This window comes from Tigriopus californicus, chromosome 7 (assembly GCF_007210705.1).
Source record: "Tigriopus californicus strain San Diego chromosome 7, Tcal_SD_v2.1, whole genome shotgun sequence".
Classification (NCBI taxonomy): domain Eukaryota; kingdom Metazoa; phylum Arthropoda; class Copepoda; order Harpacticoida; family Harpacticidae; genus Tigriopus; species Tigriopus californicus.
In genome coordinates this window covers 9,559,722-9,571,445 of record NC_081446.1, presented here as the reverse complement: position 1 = coordinate 9,571,445, position 11,724 = coordinate 9,559,722, and the positions used below count along the sequence as shown (strand labels likewise).

General features: G+C 45.4%; 2 protein-coding genes across 3 annotated transcripts; both read left to right on the top strand.

Moving 5' to 3' along the window:
* The first annotated feature begins 1,879 nt into the window (after positions 1-1,879).
* On the top strand, positions 1,880-5,906 carry LOC131883015 (fez family zinc finger protein erm-like). 2 transcript variants are annotated; one of them, XM_059230342.1, is made up of 2 exons: positions 1,880-2,430; positions 4,196-5,906. In XM_059230342.1, the coding sequence occupies exon 2, from the start codon at positions 4,233-4,235 to the stop codon at positions 5,439-5,441; it is 1,209 nt and encodes a 402-aa protein (XP_059086325.1). In that variant the 5' UTR covers positions 1,880-2,430; positions 4,196-4,232; the 3' UTR covers positions 5,442-5,906. The 2 variants fall into 2 exon arrangements, with proteins under 2 accessions (XP_059086325.1, XP_059086326.1); XM_059230343.1 differs by lacking the exon at positions 1,880-2,430 and adding an exon at positions 2,992-3,723.
* A 791-nt stretch (positions 5,907-6,697) lies between these two features.
* Positions 6,698-11,389, top strand: LOC131883011 (protein O-mannosyl-transferase TMTC1-like). Its single transcript, XM_059230337.1, has 13 exons — positions 6,698-7,099; positions 7,176-7,377; positions 7,445-7,518; positions 7,584-7,794; positions 7,871-7,980; positions 8,232-8,472; positions 8,586-8,821; positions 8,997-9,164; positions 9,464-9,577; positions 9,686-9,829; positions 10,302-10,491; positions 10,577-10,834; positions 10,982-11,389. Exons 1-13 carry the CDS (start codon positions 6,720-6,722, stop codon positions 11,234-11,236), a joined length of 2,583 nt encoding a protein of 860 aa, XP_059086320.1. The 5' UTR covers positions 6,698-6,719; the 3' UTR covers positions 11,237-11,389.
* Positions 11,390-11,724: the final 335 nt, after the last annotated feature.

The window sequence follows — 11,724 nt, the reverse complement described above, 5'->3', positions numbered from 1 at the left end:
GCAGTATATTCTGACCCATGCTGGTCGGTTGGCAGTCTGGAGCTCTCTGTTTTATCCCAAATTTCCGTTTATGTTCGAGTATCTTTCAGTACGACTACCTTCGACTTCTTTACCAACGGACATAGACATATTATACTTATTCACTTTTCGATTAGCAAGCAAGGGACTCACTGGTTTTAAAGGTCTCATCAGCTTCACGCACGAGAAAGATATCTTAATTCTGCTCAATATGGAAGCATGGAAGCGATGCTTTTCAGATTTATGTTCATTACATTTATTGTTGCCTCCCATAGATTCTGTTTGAAATACCACATTACTCATCAACCCACTGACTAGAGCAGGCGTGATCTTTTCCAGTTTGGCCATCGGCCGAAGGTGAAGTCGAATGATGAAAGTGGAACATGTGGCGAGTTTGGACAAGCTTACTCGAAGTGAGTGTTCGTGTCAAGGAGGGATGGATATGGTTCAAGCCCTTCAGGCCACGAGCGATGGAATGTGAGCTATTCCCCCTCGGCTTTAATCTGCATCATCATGATTACCATCAGTTGGAGCGGGAGAGGCATCTCTTCCCTAATGTGCTAAGGCTTCCCCGGGCTCACTCTGGCCTTCTCTCTTCCTCTCGCTTATTTCACACAACGATCATCATTTCAAGAATTTAGACACCGCCTATCACAGAAGACACTAGAGTGGCGAACATGTGGGCGATGGTGCCTATCAAGTCTATTTGATGAACCAAATGAGTTACCGTTAATTCAATGATACTCTTCTTGATCTTTAAGGATTGGTTGTGACGACCCACACCCAGAGCCCATTCTAGTCAGGTCTCTGGCAGTGTACCGATTCATTTGTGTATGAGCGAAGGTTGAACAGTGCTTGCTTGAGTGCCGGTGCCTGCCAAGTATCTTCTAGTCCAAATGTGCTTCTGTTTCGGTCGAACATTCCTTTGGTGACCAGACCAAGACGGACGAGGATTATGATTACAACATGCTCTCCCCTACGACTGGTTTGGTCTTGGATGCCCTGGGTTTTGTTCGGTAGCAATCCGGCGAGCTTCCACCGCAAATGGACTTTGGAAGGTATGATGGTATGCAGTGGTTCGAGGTAAGCCGACTACCGAATGAGGTGGAAGACGGGTAGGAGTAAAAGCTACCTATAACAACCACAGAACAACTTAGTTCTCCTCAGCTTGACTTCATTCAGTTCGTGGTATGCCCCCATGGACAACTCGGACCACTGGACAAGCCAACGAAAGCTCATTCAAAATGCCATGGTCAGCAATTCAGTAATGATAAAGGGCTTAGTTTTCAACTCTGATCCATGCTTTAAATTGTTGTCTTTCGTTTTGTCTTGGTGAAAAAGACGACGTACTTGTTCATTCGGTTACTCCATATGTGTATTACTTCATGTATTATTCTCATGCTTTGAAGATGATAACTGAACAAATGTTGCTTGTGTCTGTTGATGGAAATGTGAAAGTAAAGAACAGGCTTAATGTGTCTCTCCTTTGCATTTCAGATAAATTAGTAATCCCTCTAAAGTCTTTTCACTTGAATTGAATGCTTACAGCCCACAAGAATAAACACGATCAACTGAAATAAATTTAATGCAGAACTAAAAATAAATACTATTAGAATATGATGTGTACCATTCGTTCAGCCCCAAGCACTTGAGATGTCTTGAAGGTATTCGAGCTTGTGTCTCTCGGCAGACTCGAATCATTCGTCTACTCTCTGCCCACCTACTCCTTGCTATACGTACGAGATGCTACCGAATGGGGCTACTGGGCATACCTTAAAAGCCCAATCCTCCTTTTGATGATGATGATGACGATGTTGGTGATGGTGGTTGGGGTTGGGGATAATAGCGAAGGTATGGTTGCCGAGATACAGTTGTGGTGAATGAGAGTGAACAGTAGCCTTCTTCTGTCTGGTATGTGAGGGTTGGAGGTGTGCGTCCGTCGGTCCGTATGTATACCTCTACTACCTCGAGTAGTTCATTGGGTCCGGGTAGGTCGTCTTGGTCGTCGTGGTCGTCCATGTGGTGGTGAACTTGTAATGCCAGTAGCAGCTACTGTTCTCGCTCAATCCACCAAAGGGATATGGTATGCAGACACCGGGAGCTACTGTGACTCTCGTGCAGTGTACTGTAGTAGAGGGATGAATGTGGGCATGCACATCATGGGTATAGAAATGGACTAGGCCAGGAGTGGAAGCAACTTCTTTTGCTCCTTCTTCGTCTTTATCATCATCATCATCAACATCATCATCCTGGGCCACCACCGTTCCTGCATTCCACAATAGCACAATTGACGTCAATGAGTGAACACGTTGAAAATTGTTCCAAAACAGTTTTCTATTAAACTAACGTGCGGTGACTTGTTTCAGAAGAATTTCCGGCACGTCAGTCAAACCCAAACTTGACAGAAAACAGGTGAGACTAAACTCATGATAGATCTTCTCTTTCATGTGCAAAGCAATAATTCAAGAGTCCCGATTGTCAGGATATGCAGCATGTAGGTGACATATTTCACGAAATGCTGATCTGTTCCAAACATGCATGGCAGGACAAGGCATGGCAGAAATTGAGATTTTGGCATAGGAGATTGCTACTCCGACAAATAACCGGTCATTGATTGGCTGGTTTTTTAATCAGGAGGAGAGAGCGCTTAAGACCGGTAGCAATTTCTACTGATTCTGTAGTTTGAGCGAAAACTACGTCCCTAACATTAACTAGCAATGATTCAATGATATGGTATACGTACATCTAATAATGCTCTTCAGTGATCCATTTGTTTTTTATGTCTTAGAAAAGATTAATGTTTATGAGCCTAAAAAAAACTGGGTGAGAATAAATTCTTTCTACATTTAGTTACATGGCACATGTTTTCTGTTCAATTCCGCGATTATAGGTTTTACGCCCTATTTGGTTCTAACAAGTGCCTTTATGGTTCACCTTTAGATTCATCATAAAATGACAATGCTCACATTTAGGTACGTGCCCCTTATCTGGCCAAAGCAAAGAGATTTTCCTCTTCAAATTATTTAACTTCATCAACAGTTGAGCAATTCAAATTCAGGAAAAGAAAAAAAAGACTCCTTTGGTCAAGATTCCTTAAAAAAGAAACCGATATCTTATACAAAAACGATACTTTTTCTCGTAACGAAAGTAACCGATTTATCTGCAGTCTCACCTTTTATTTTTTTTGTGTCTCCAACCATTTTGGTCCTTGTCAAACAAGTCTCCTTCATGCATTCAAGTAACCAACCAACCAACCCAGTCCAGCCCTCAATGCTGCTGCTGTTGTTGTTGTCGTCGTCTTGATCGGAGGGTGTCGCAGTCTGTAACTCCTTGCTTTGGCAGCCATATTACATTCCATAGCACAGGTCAAAACCTGTTCTCTTCCCTTCAAACCAGGGCAAAACCATAGGCTAGCAGGGGGTACTCATGTGAGTATACGTAGAGAAGAACGTAAAAGCAGAAGTCCGTCGTTTCGAAGCATGTACCTATGTAGCTCTCGAACGTAGCCACAATTCAGTCCAAGAGTAGCAAGAGAGGGAGCATCTTTCACTCCCTCTCCAGAACATCTTTGGGGCACATGTAGGGCTAGGAGCTTCTCTGCATGCACACGTACAAGTATGTACGTTCGTAAATTGCGGTATACTCACAGAGCGCTACCGCTAGAGCTGCTTGGAATTCCACGGGGAGATCTATTGACAAAGGAAGGTAAAAGGCTTGCCATTCATTGCTAGATGATCGCAACTAGCATCCCAGCCGTCACTCTGAGCCTGTCGGGGTTCTCCCAGTCTCGTACTTCAAAAAGGCGATGTGGTTTGATTATGGAAGCATGTGCCTGGTTAGAAATGGGTTATTCATGCCTAATCCAAGAGATAATCAATTCATAAAGAACCCGCCAAGACTTGTTGAGTCATTTGTGTTCGTATCAAAAAGCAATGAGTCGATGGAGTTACCAAGAGCTGATCTGAAGGCAGAGGTGAATCATGACATGGCTGGCCTTCCCACTTAATGGGATGTCTCGGGCTTTGGCGAAACTTTTTGTTGGCAGTTGAAGGCTTATCGTAATGTGAGCCCTAAAGTAGAACCAATATGGCTTCAACCGAGGAAAGATGAGACCGATGACGATGGAAAATGATCTCGCAGTTCTTAAATTCTCTCTCTCTCTCTCTTTCTCTTCTAGCCTCAATACTCTATGATGAAATAAAGCCATTTCCAATATGTCGGCATTCCAACCGGTGATCCCGTCAACTGGCCCCTCTCTTGACAGCCCGTGGAACAAACAATCCATGGGGCATCGCCATGATCTCAGTTCCATTGGAACCCAAGACAAAACAGGATCTCAAGAAGTCTCATGGCAAGTCAAATCTCGGTTGCTCAAAGCCACGGTGGGCACCAAAGTGTCTCGAGCTCGAAAACATTTCGTGTGTAAATTCTGCAATCGAGAATTCACCAAGTCGTACAACCTCCTTATCCATGAGCGAACTCATACGGATGAGCGACCGTATTCATGTGATGTGTGTGGCAAGGCTTTTCGTCGACAAGACCATTTACGAGATCATCGATACATCCATTCCAAGGAGAAGCCCTTTAAATGTGTGGAATGCGGGAAGGGCTTTTGTCAATCGCGGACCTTGGCGGTGCACAAGATCTTGCACATGGCTGAATCGCCACACAAATGTAGTGTCTGTCAGCGGAGCTTTAATCAGCGATCCAATTTGAAGACTCATCTGTTGACGCACACTAACCACAAACCGTACGAGTGCAACCAATGCCGCAAAGTGTTTCGTCGGAATTGTGACCTCCGACGACATAAGCTCACGCATAGCCTTTGTGATAGCCGTTCATCCGATGACCCACCGTCCATCCCCTCTCCCCGGATGTCTTCGAAGTCAAGGCTGGACGACTCTCTTAATTCCTCGGGGGCCTCGATTCGAACCATCTCGACGGATGCGAGTAGCAGTGAAGAGGACTGTGATATTGATGTGACCACGGTGGGAGATCAAGACACGAAATTTGCTTTCCTCCCGGGATTCCAAACAAACTCACCGAAACCACCGAGAATAGTACCTTCGACGGTCAACACTTCATCTTCTTTGACGGTCACGTCGCTCTCCGACTATCTGGCTCACGACAAATCGGGAACAATGAGGAGCATTGTCAACTACCAACAAAACAGTCAATACGAGCAATCAAGCTCGCCTTTGAGACTAGCGAATCGTCATGATCAGACTCTTACTCTGGTTTGTCCCTCTACCTCTTTGGTACGTTTGCCGCCACCCTCATCTCGAATGGATCTGGCTCAATCCACTACAATGGAGGCGCTGCCTATGGTTCAAGCCCAACGTCCACCCTCACGACCATTCTTACCTTCTCCCGTGAGCTTCGGCGCCGGGGGATTCTCCATTGAGGAAATTATGAGGCGTTGAATTCATCAATATGATTGCTCTTGTCCTATTGTGTTGTCCGAAATAGATCCGACTCTTCTGTGCCTCACAATACTGACTTTGTGGAAAAGAATTAACTCCAGATTCCTTTTCAAATGAGTCACTTCTGTTTGGGACACGGTCCATCACACTGTGGGGAGCACGGGTGCCATTCTAGTGGGCGATCCATCCGACTCCCCCCCATCAAAGAGGAATGCAGTTGAAACCATTTTCGAATGACATTTTTCACGCTCGATCCAGGGAGTTTCTGAGGGTTTAGAATAAATTTAAAATTCATGGGAAAATAACCGCAGACGGAGATCATGTGAATCGGAGCTCAAGTAGAATCCTCTGGAGACAAGAAAGACGAAGGAATGCCGCTCAATGTCTTCAAGGCAATAAGGATCAATCCTCGCGTTGTTTGCCAACTAAGGATATGCGATAACTGATAGCGAGGATTTCCAGATGGTAAACAAACCTTCCCCGTGGGTTATTCTTTCTGTTCGCTTTTTGAAGGACTCAAATTATCTAAGGCAGTCAATTGAAAAAAACATATGAGTAAGATGTTCAAAGGATAGCACTCCTCTAACAAGTTGAAGTCGGCCAAGCGTGGTTTACAACCTCTGGTATATTTGATTGGGGGAACCATCGAAGACAAAGAAACTCATGGTTGAGTTACGGGCCGCTCTGAGGAATGGCCCATAAAGCTGATCGACTTTCTCTTCCTTGGCATGCTTGCTGTTTGCGGCCCGTTCAAGTGTTGTATTTCGCCTCTGTTCCAACTCTGGGGGATGCTGAACCTTTGGGCTTCCCCTCCCCATCCCTCGATCCTCTTCCTCTTTCTCGATCATCTTGGGCCAAATATGTTTCTCATCTTGGCTGGCTTCTCCATCTCTCTCTTTCGTTGTCCCTGAATGGTCCACGCAGATGGAACAAGACGGAACACAACGAAGAAGGGCCAGCTTCCCTCAAGTACTCGGTCCCAGTACAGTAGGTACGTCTGTGCGTTGGACCCCACGGACGTTCCCTCAAACAAATAGAGGAGAAGCAGAAGAAATAGAGAGAGAAAGAGAAGGACAAGGAGAAGGAGATGCTCGAGGATGAGGACGGAAGGACGGACGGCCGGTAGTGGGACGGTCGAGGATGCTCATCTTGTTATTTTTCCTAGCGATTTTGCACCACCCGACGATGCTGCTTACGCTCAAAAGAAATGGTAGTAACGAGGGAGCACCACGGGTAACTAGCACATTGCAATGCATTACTCTGCGTAAGTAACTTCTTATGCTAGATCGTAAGAAGGCAGACGAAGAAGCTGAGGAAGAGAAGGAGGAAAGGAACAGTGGTTTTGGAACTCGGAACGACACCAGAGAACATGAAAGAACGGAAATCATGGAATCCAAACGAAATTCGAAATGCTCCTGGAACTGCCTGAAGGAGTGCCCTCACTTCTTTGTTGTGTTCGGCTTCGTGACTCTCGTGTATTGGAACAGTCTCACCGGGGACTTTGTGCACGATGACAATCCGGCCATTCTACAAAATCCCATGGTCACGGATGCCAACACCTCGATCTGGAACATCCTCACCCACGATTTCTGGGGCACGCAGTTGGACTCGAGTGCGTCGCACAAATCTTTTCGACCAATAACCACTTTGGTGTTCCGGTAAGTTGACCATCGCCAGACACTCTGGTAAACCCCATCACGTGTTGACCTTGAATCATCATCATCATCGCTCCAGATTGTTGTTCCAATGGGGTGGGGGTAGTCCGGTTCCATTCCATGTGTTTAACTTGTGTCTTCACACATTTGTGACCTGGGCCATAGCCACACTCCCATCCAAATTGATGCCTTCCACAACTGATACAACTACAGCAACAAAATCGTTGTCTTTCAACTGCCTGGCTGCGCTATTCATCGTTCAATCGATCCACACAGAAACTGTAAGTATCACTGATAGTGGTTAAGATTTGGTTCCCAAATGGGCAAACATGTCATCTTTGATTTCAGGTATCGGGATTGGTTGGGGCAGCCGACCTTTTGGCCACGTCACTGAGCATAATTTCGGTATACTTATTTCACAAGTGAGTTAGGATTGATCGATATCGTTTATAAACACGCTCTAATGAAGTGAATGTTCAATTTTCAGGTTGATCTATTCAGTGCAGATTTCGGATTCGCCTGGGATCCTATTTTGTGCTAGCCAAGGATTTCAGATTCTTTCGTTGCTTAGTAAGGAGTCCGGCGCTATGACACCGTTTATCAAATCAGCTCTCTTGATCAGTCAAGAGACAGTTTCATGGCGGAAGTTGCTTAAACGTGGGAATTTGGGAGCAATTTTCCTGGCGGAAATAGCTTTGGTTTGTTGATCTCGGAACTTACTCTCAAAGCTACTCACCTAACCTCTTAATATTCTCTTGTTTCTGTTTTACGCAGTCTGTCGTTTACATGTTCGCACGGATATTTCTGGTTACGAGATTCTGCCCATGGCCCATCTTTTCTCCGATGGATAATCCCGCTGCATTTCACTCCAGCATCTTCACCAGGTATAAAAAGCTAAGTTGATTTCTTTGAGCCATTTCAAGACGAGAAGTTCCGTTACATGGAACAAGATGGACATATGTTCGTTTGAACCAAGCGGTCAAATGTTTTCATGTCCCCACGACAAATCCCCAATGGCCAAAAATGCATTTTTAGAGGAGAAAACATGAGTCGGTGGGTCTCCCGTTCGCGGATTTGATGTCTTATTCTTTTCTTTCTTGCCCTTTCTCGCGTACAACCATCTGTATGTACCCAGAGCCATGACGTTTCTTTATCTCTCGATCTATTCGTTATGGTTGATGATTTGCCCAATTTCCTTGTCTTACGACTGGCAAATGGGCTCCATTGAATTGATCGAAAGCGTTTGGGATACCAGATGTCTCCTCGTGCTCACTTTCTACCCCATTTTGGGCGGGTTCCTTTACCAGCTTTGGCGACCTCTGCGTCCAGCTTCTTCGTCCTCTTCTTCTTCTTCCTCTTGCTCTGCCATTTCGCAGGTAGGGCCAATTACAAATCATCCCAATTGGAGCACTTGATTAGCTCACACTTATGTGTCTGAAACGCACTCCACGAACTAAAAGCGCAATTACTTACGTTCTCATGGATGCAGACGGCATGCACGACCAGCACCAGTGGCAGCATTAGCAGCATTAGCAGCATCAGTGGCGTCAGTGGCATCAATCGTTGTCCATCCTCCCCATCTGGCCCGAGATCCATTCAAGGCCCCGAGGATCGCACGTTGGATCGATTCGCCACCTTAATCCTGATCTTCTCGTATATTCCCGCATCCAATCTGGTGTTCTATGTGGGGTTTGTCTTGGCCGAAAGAGTGCTGTACATGCCCAGGTGAGTGAGTGTCTCAATCGTTCGACGACCACCATGGCCATCGTGGCCATCGTGGCCATCGCCAATAGAGCGAATCGGAAAAGATCACCAAATCACAATTCGTTGAAATTTCCTCATCCTCCCATTTCAAGCGATTACTCTTTGTTTCTTTCCTCGCATCTCTTCGAACCAAAAGTATCGGTCTGAGCCTGCTGATAAGCCATGGATTTACTCGACTCATCCAAAGTCGATCCCAAATCACAGCATTGGTGGGAAAAATCTTGTTTGCCATTTTGATCGTGAGCCAGGGATTGAGAACATGTCAGAGGAACCAGGATTGGCAATCCAGAGACGCCCTATTACGGTAAATTGAAAAGACGTGGAAGAAAAGAGAAAAATACTACTACCATAGTCCTACTACAACAACAATAACAACAACAACAGTAGGGTACAGTAGCACTTTCTGTAGAAGCCGCCAGCGCATACTACATGTCCAGAAAGAAAAAGATCTGGATCTGGCCAAAAGAAAAACACATACCATAGTCCGTCGTATATTTTTACGGCCCATTGATAGCAAAGCAAGAATGACGGGGCTTTTATTTCTTTCGACATGCTCCTCGTACTTGTACTACTGACTATGTACGTACGTGTGTACCTCCGTAGGGCTGGGGTGAAAACGCTGCCTCACAATGCGAAGGCCCATTACAACTTGGCCAATGCCTGCAAAGACAATGGCCGACTGGAAGTGGCGGTGGCCCATTATAAAGAGGCGATCAAGTGAGTATTTCCAAATTATGTCAAGCCCGCACGCAATGCATCATTATCTTTAAACGCACGCCTTGACTCCTTCATTCACCCATCATTCGTTGATGATGATCTTTCCAGATTGTGGCCAACTTACACCGAAGCCCATAATAACCTGGCGGCCATTCTCCCGGATCCAAAGGAGGCTACCAAACATTTGGAAATGGCTTTGACCATTGATCCTGGGCATCCAACATCCCTCTACAATCTGGCACTCATGCTCAGGTGAGTTAACCCTTATGTACTTAGTGTACACAAACCAATAGTCCATTCGTGGATTAGCTTGAGGAATATGTGTGGTATTCGTCGTCCAAATGCATCTGGAGAATGGTGCACATCCTACTTTATTTACAGTTTTCAGTGTAAAGTCTCTTTTTTGCCATTGAAAAATGCCGAATTCCTCCCAATAGTGAGTGACGCCTCTGGTATACTTTTTACCGTAGGTCATTTCCGCGATGTGTTTGGCATGTAGTGTACATAAAACCGATTTGCGGTATTCAAACGGGCAATGCGAGCGTACTTGAGAGTGATGCGGTCCTAAACAAAAGTCTTTCAACTCGTACGATCTTTCATCATGTTCATAACTTAATCACCAATCAGTACCGCAGTAGCAATAATACCTAATCCAATGGCGGTAAACTCGTCATCCATCAACTTTCAACCAACAATACCATCATGATTTGGTTTGCTCTTTCAGCCAAGATGGTCAATGTGCTCAGGCCATTCCTCTCTTGGAGAGAAGTCTGGTTGAGAGATACAATTTCGAGCCTGCTCAGCGACTCTTGCTGGAATGTCTCCGTCTCTCACCCAAGTTCGAGTCCAATCCTCATCAATTCCTGTTGCCAATGGACATCCATTCCGAAGTGGACTTAACCCTGAACGAATTGGTAGTCATTCCGATCTTACATAGCGGTGTAAAGTACATCACATGCCTCCAATGGATCGTTCCTACCCCGTCATAATTCATTGCAGGTGGACGTTTACATCCGCATGCGACATTGGGATAAGGCCTTTCAATTGTTGCATTTCTGTCTCGAAAAACGCCCTTCGAGCAGTGTGGCCTACTACCAATTGTCACAAGTGTACTTCGAGCAACGGAAAATCAATTTGGCCCTGGAGGCCGTGGAAATGGCCAAAAGGACTTGTCTCCAGACGAATTTTTGCTCTCAAATCCAATTGCAAGAGGCCGACATCTGGCAAGAGAGTCTTGATTTCGAGAGGGCCGCCGAGGTACACGTACATTCATTCAGAGACACAGATAGACAGATATTCAGATATTTCCAACGAGTACTAGTCCATTGTTTGAATAGTGTCGTCGACAGCGACCACGACCGCATCATCACTGATTTCCTTATCGAGTGGTTTCCAAAATTTCAGGGCTACAAAGAGGCTTTGCAGCAGTTTCCGGACGACTCGCGAATCCTCCTGAACTTGGGCTCCTCGTATCACATGATGGGCGAGAGGCACAAAGCTCGGCAATACTATGAAAAGGCTTTGGCTTTGAATCCGAGCAATTCTTTGGCTCAAACGAATCTCGCCTTGCTTCAATGGGAACAAACGAACAAAACGCTCGGAAGTAGTTGGTTTTGGGACCACCAGTCACTTAGTACCAGTTTCCAAAACGATATTTGAGCTACCTTGAAAGTGACATGATACGTAATACGTGAACGAAAATAATCAGCAATAATTCAAAGATAGCAATAACTCACCGTTACATACTCTGCTTATCCATGTAGTAGATTCCAGTTTTATAAAGATTGTTGCCAAATATACTCGTCCGTCTGACGTGTGTTGAACTTGTTCAAAAGAACGGCTTATCATTTTGGCTGGAGGAGAAACTTGAGCAGACACGCATGGTAAATAATATTGATGACGATGAAGATTTGGCCAAACTAGGCCATGGATCCTCAACATTTGGCTACTGGTCTCTCCCCTCTATCCATTCCATCCATCCTATACAGTGTCGAATGATCCAATGGTCGGTCGAAATTGGGATTGACCGGCGTACCTTTTTTCCTCTGTGTCCCTAATCCTCATGATTATTCTCATGTCGGAACAAAACGACCGCCAAGCCAACCACGGTTTGATGCTAGTTCGTTCATTCTGTCGTTGACTAACTA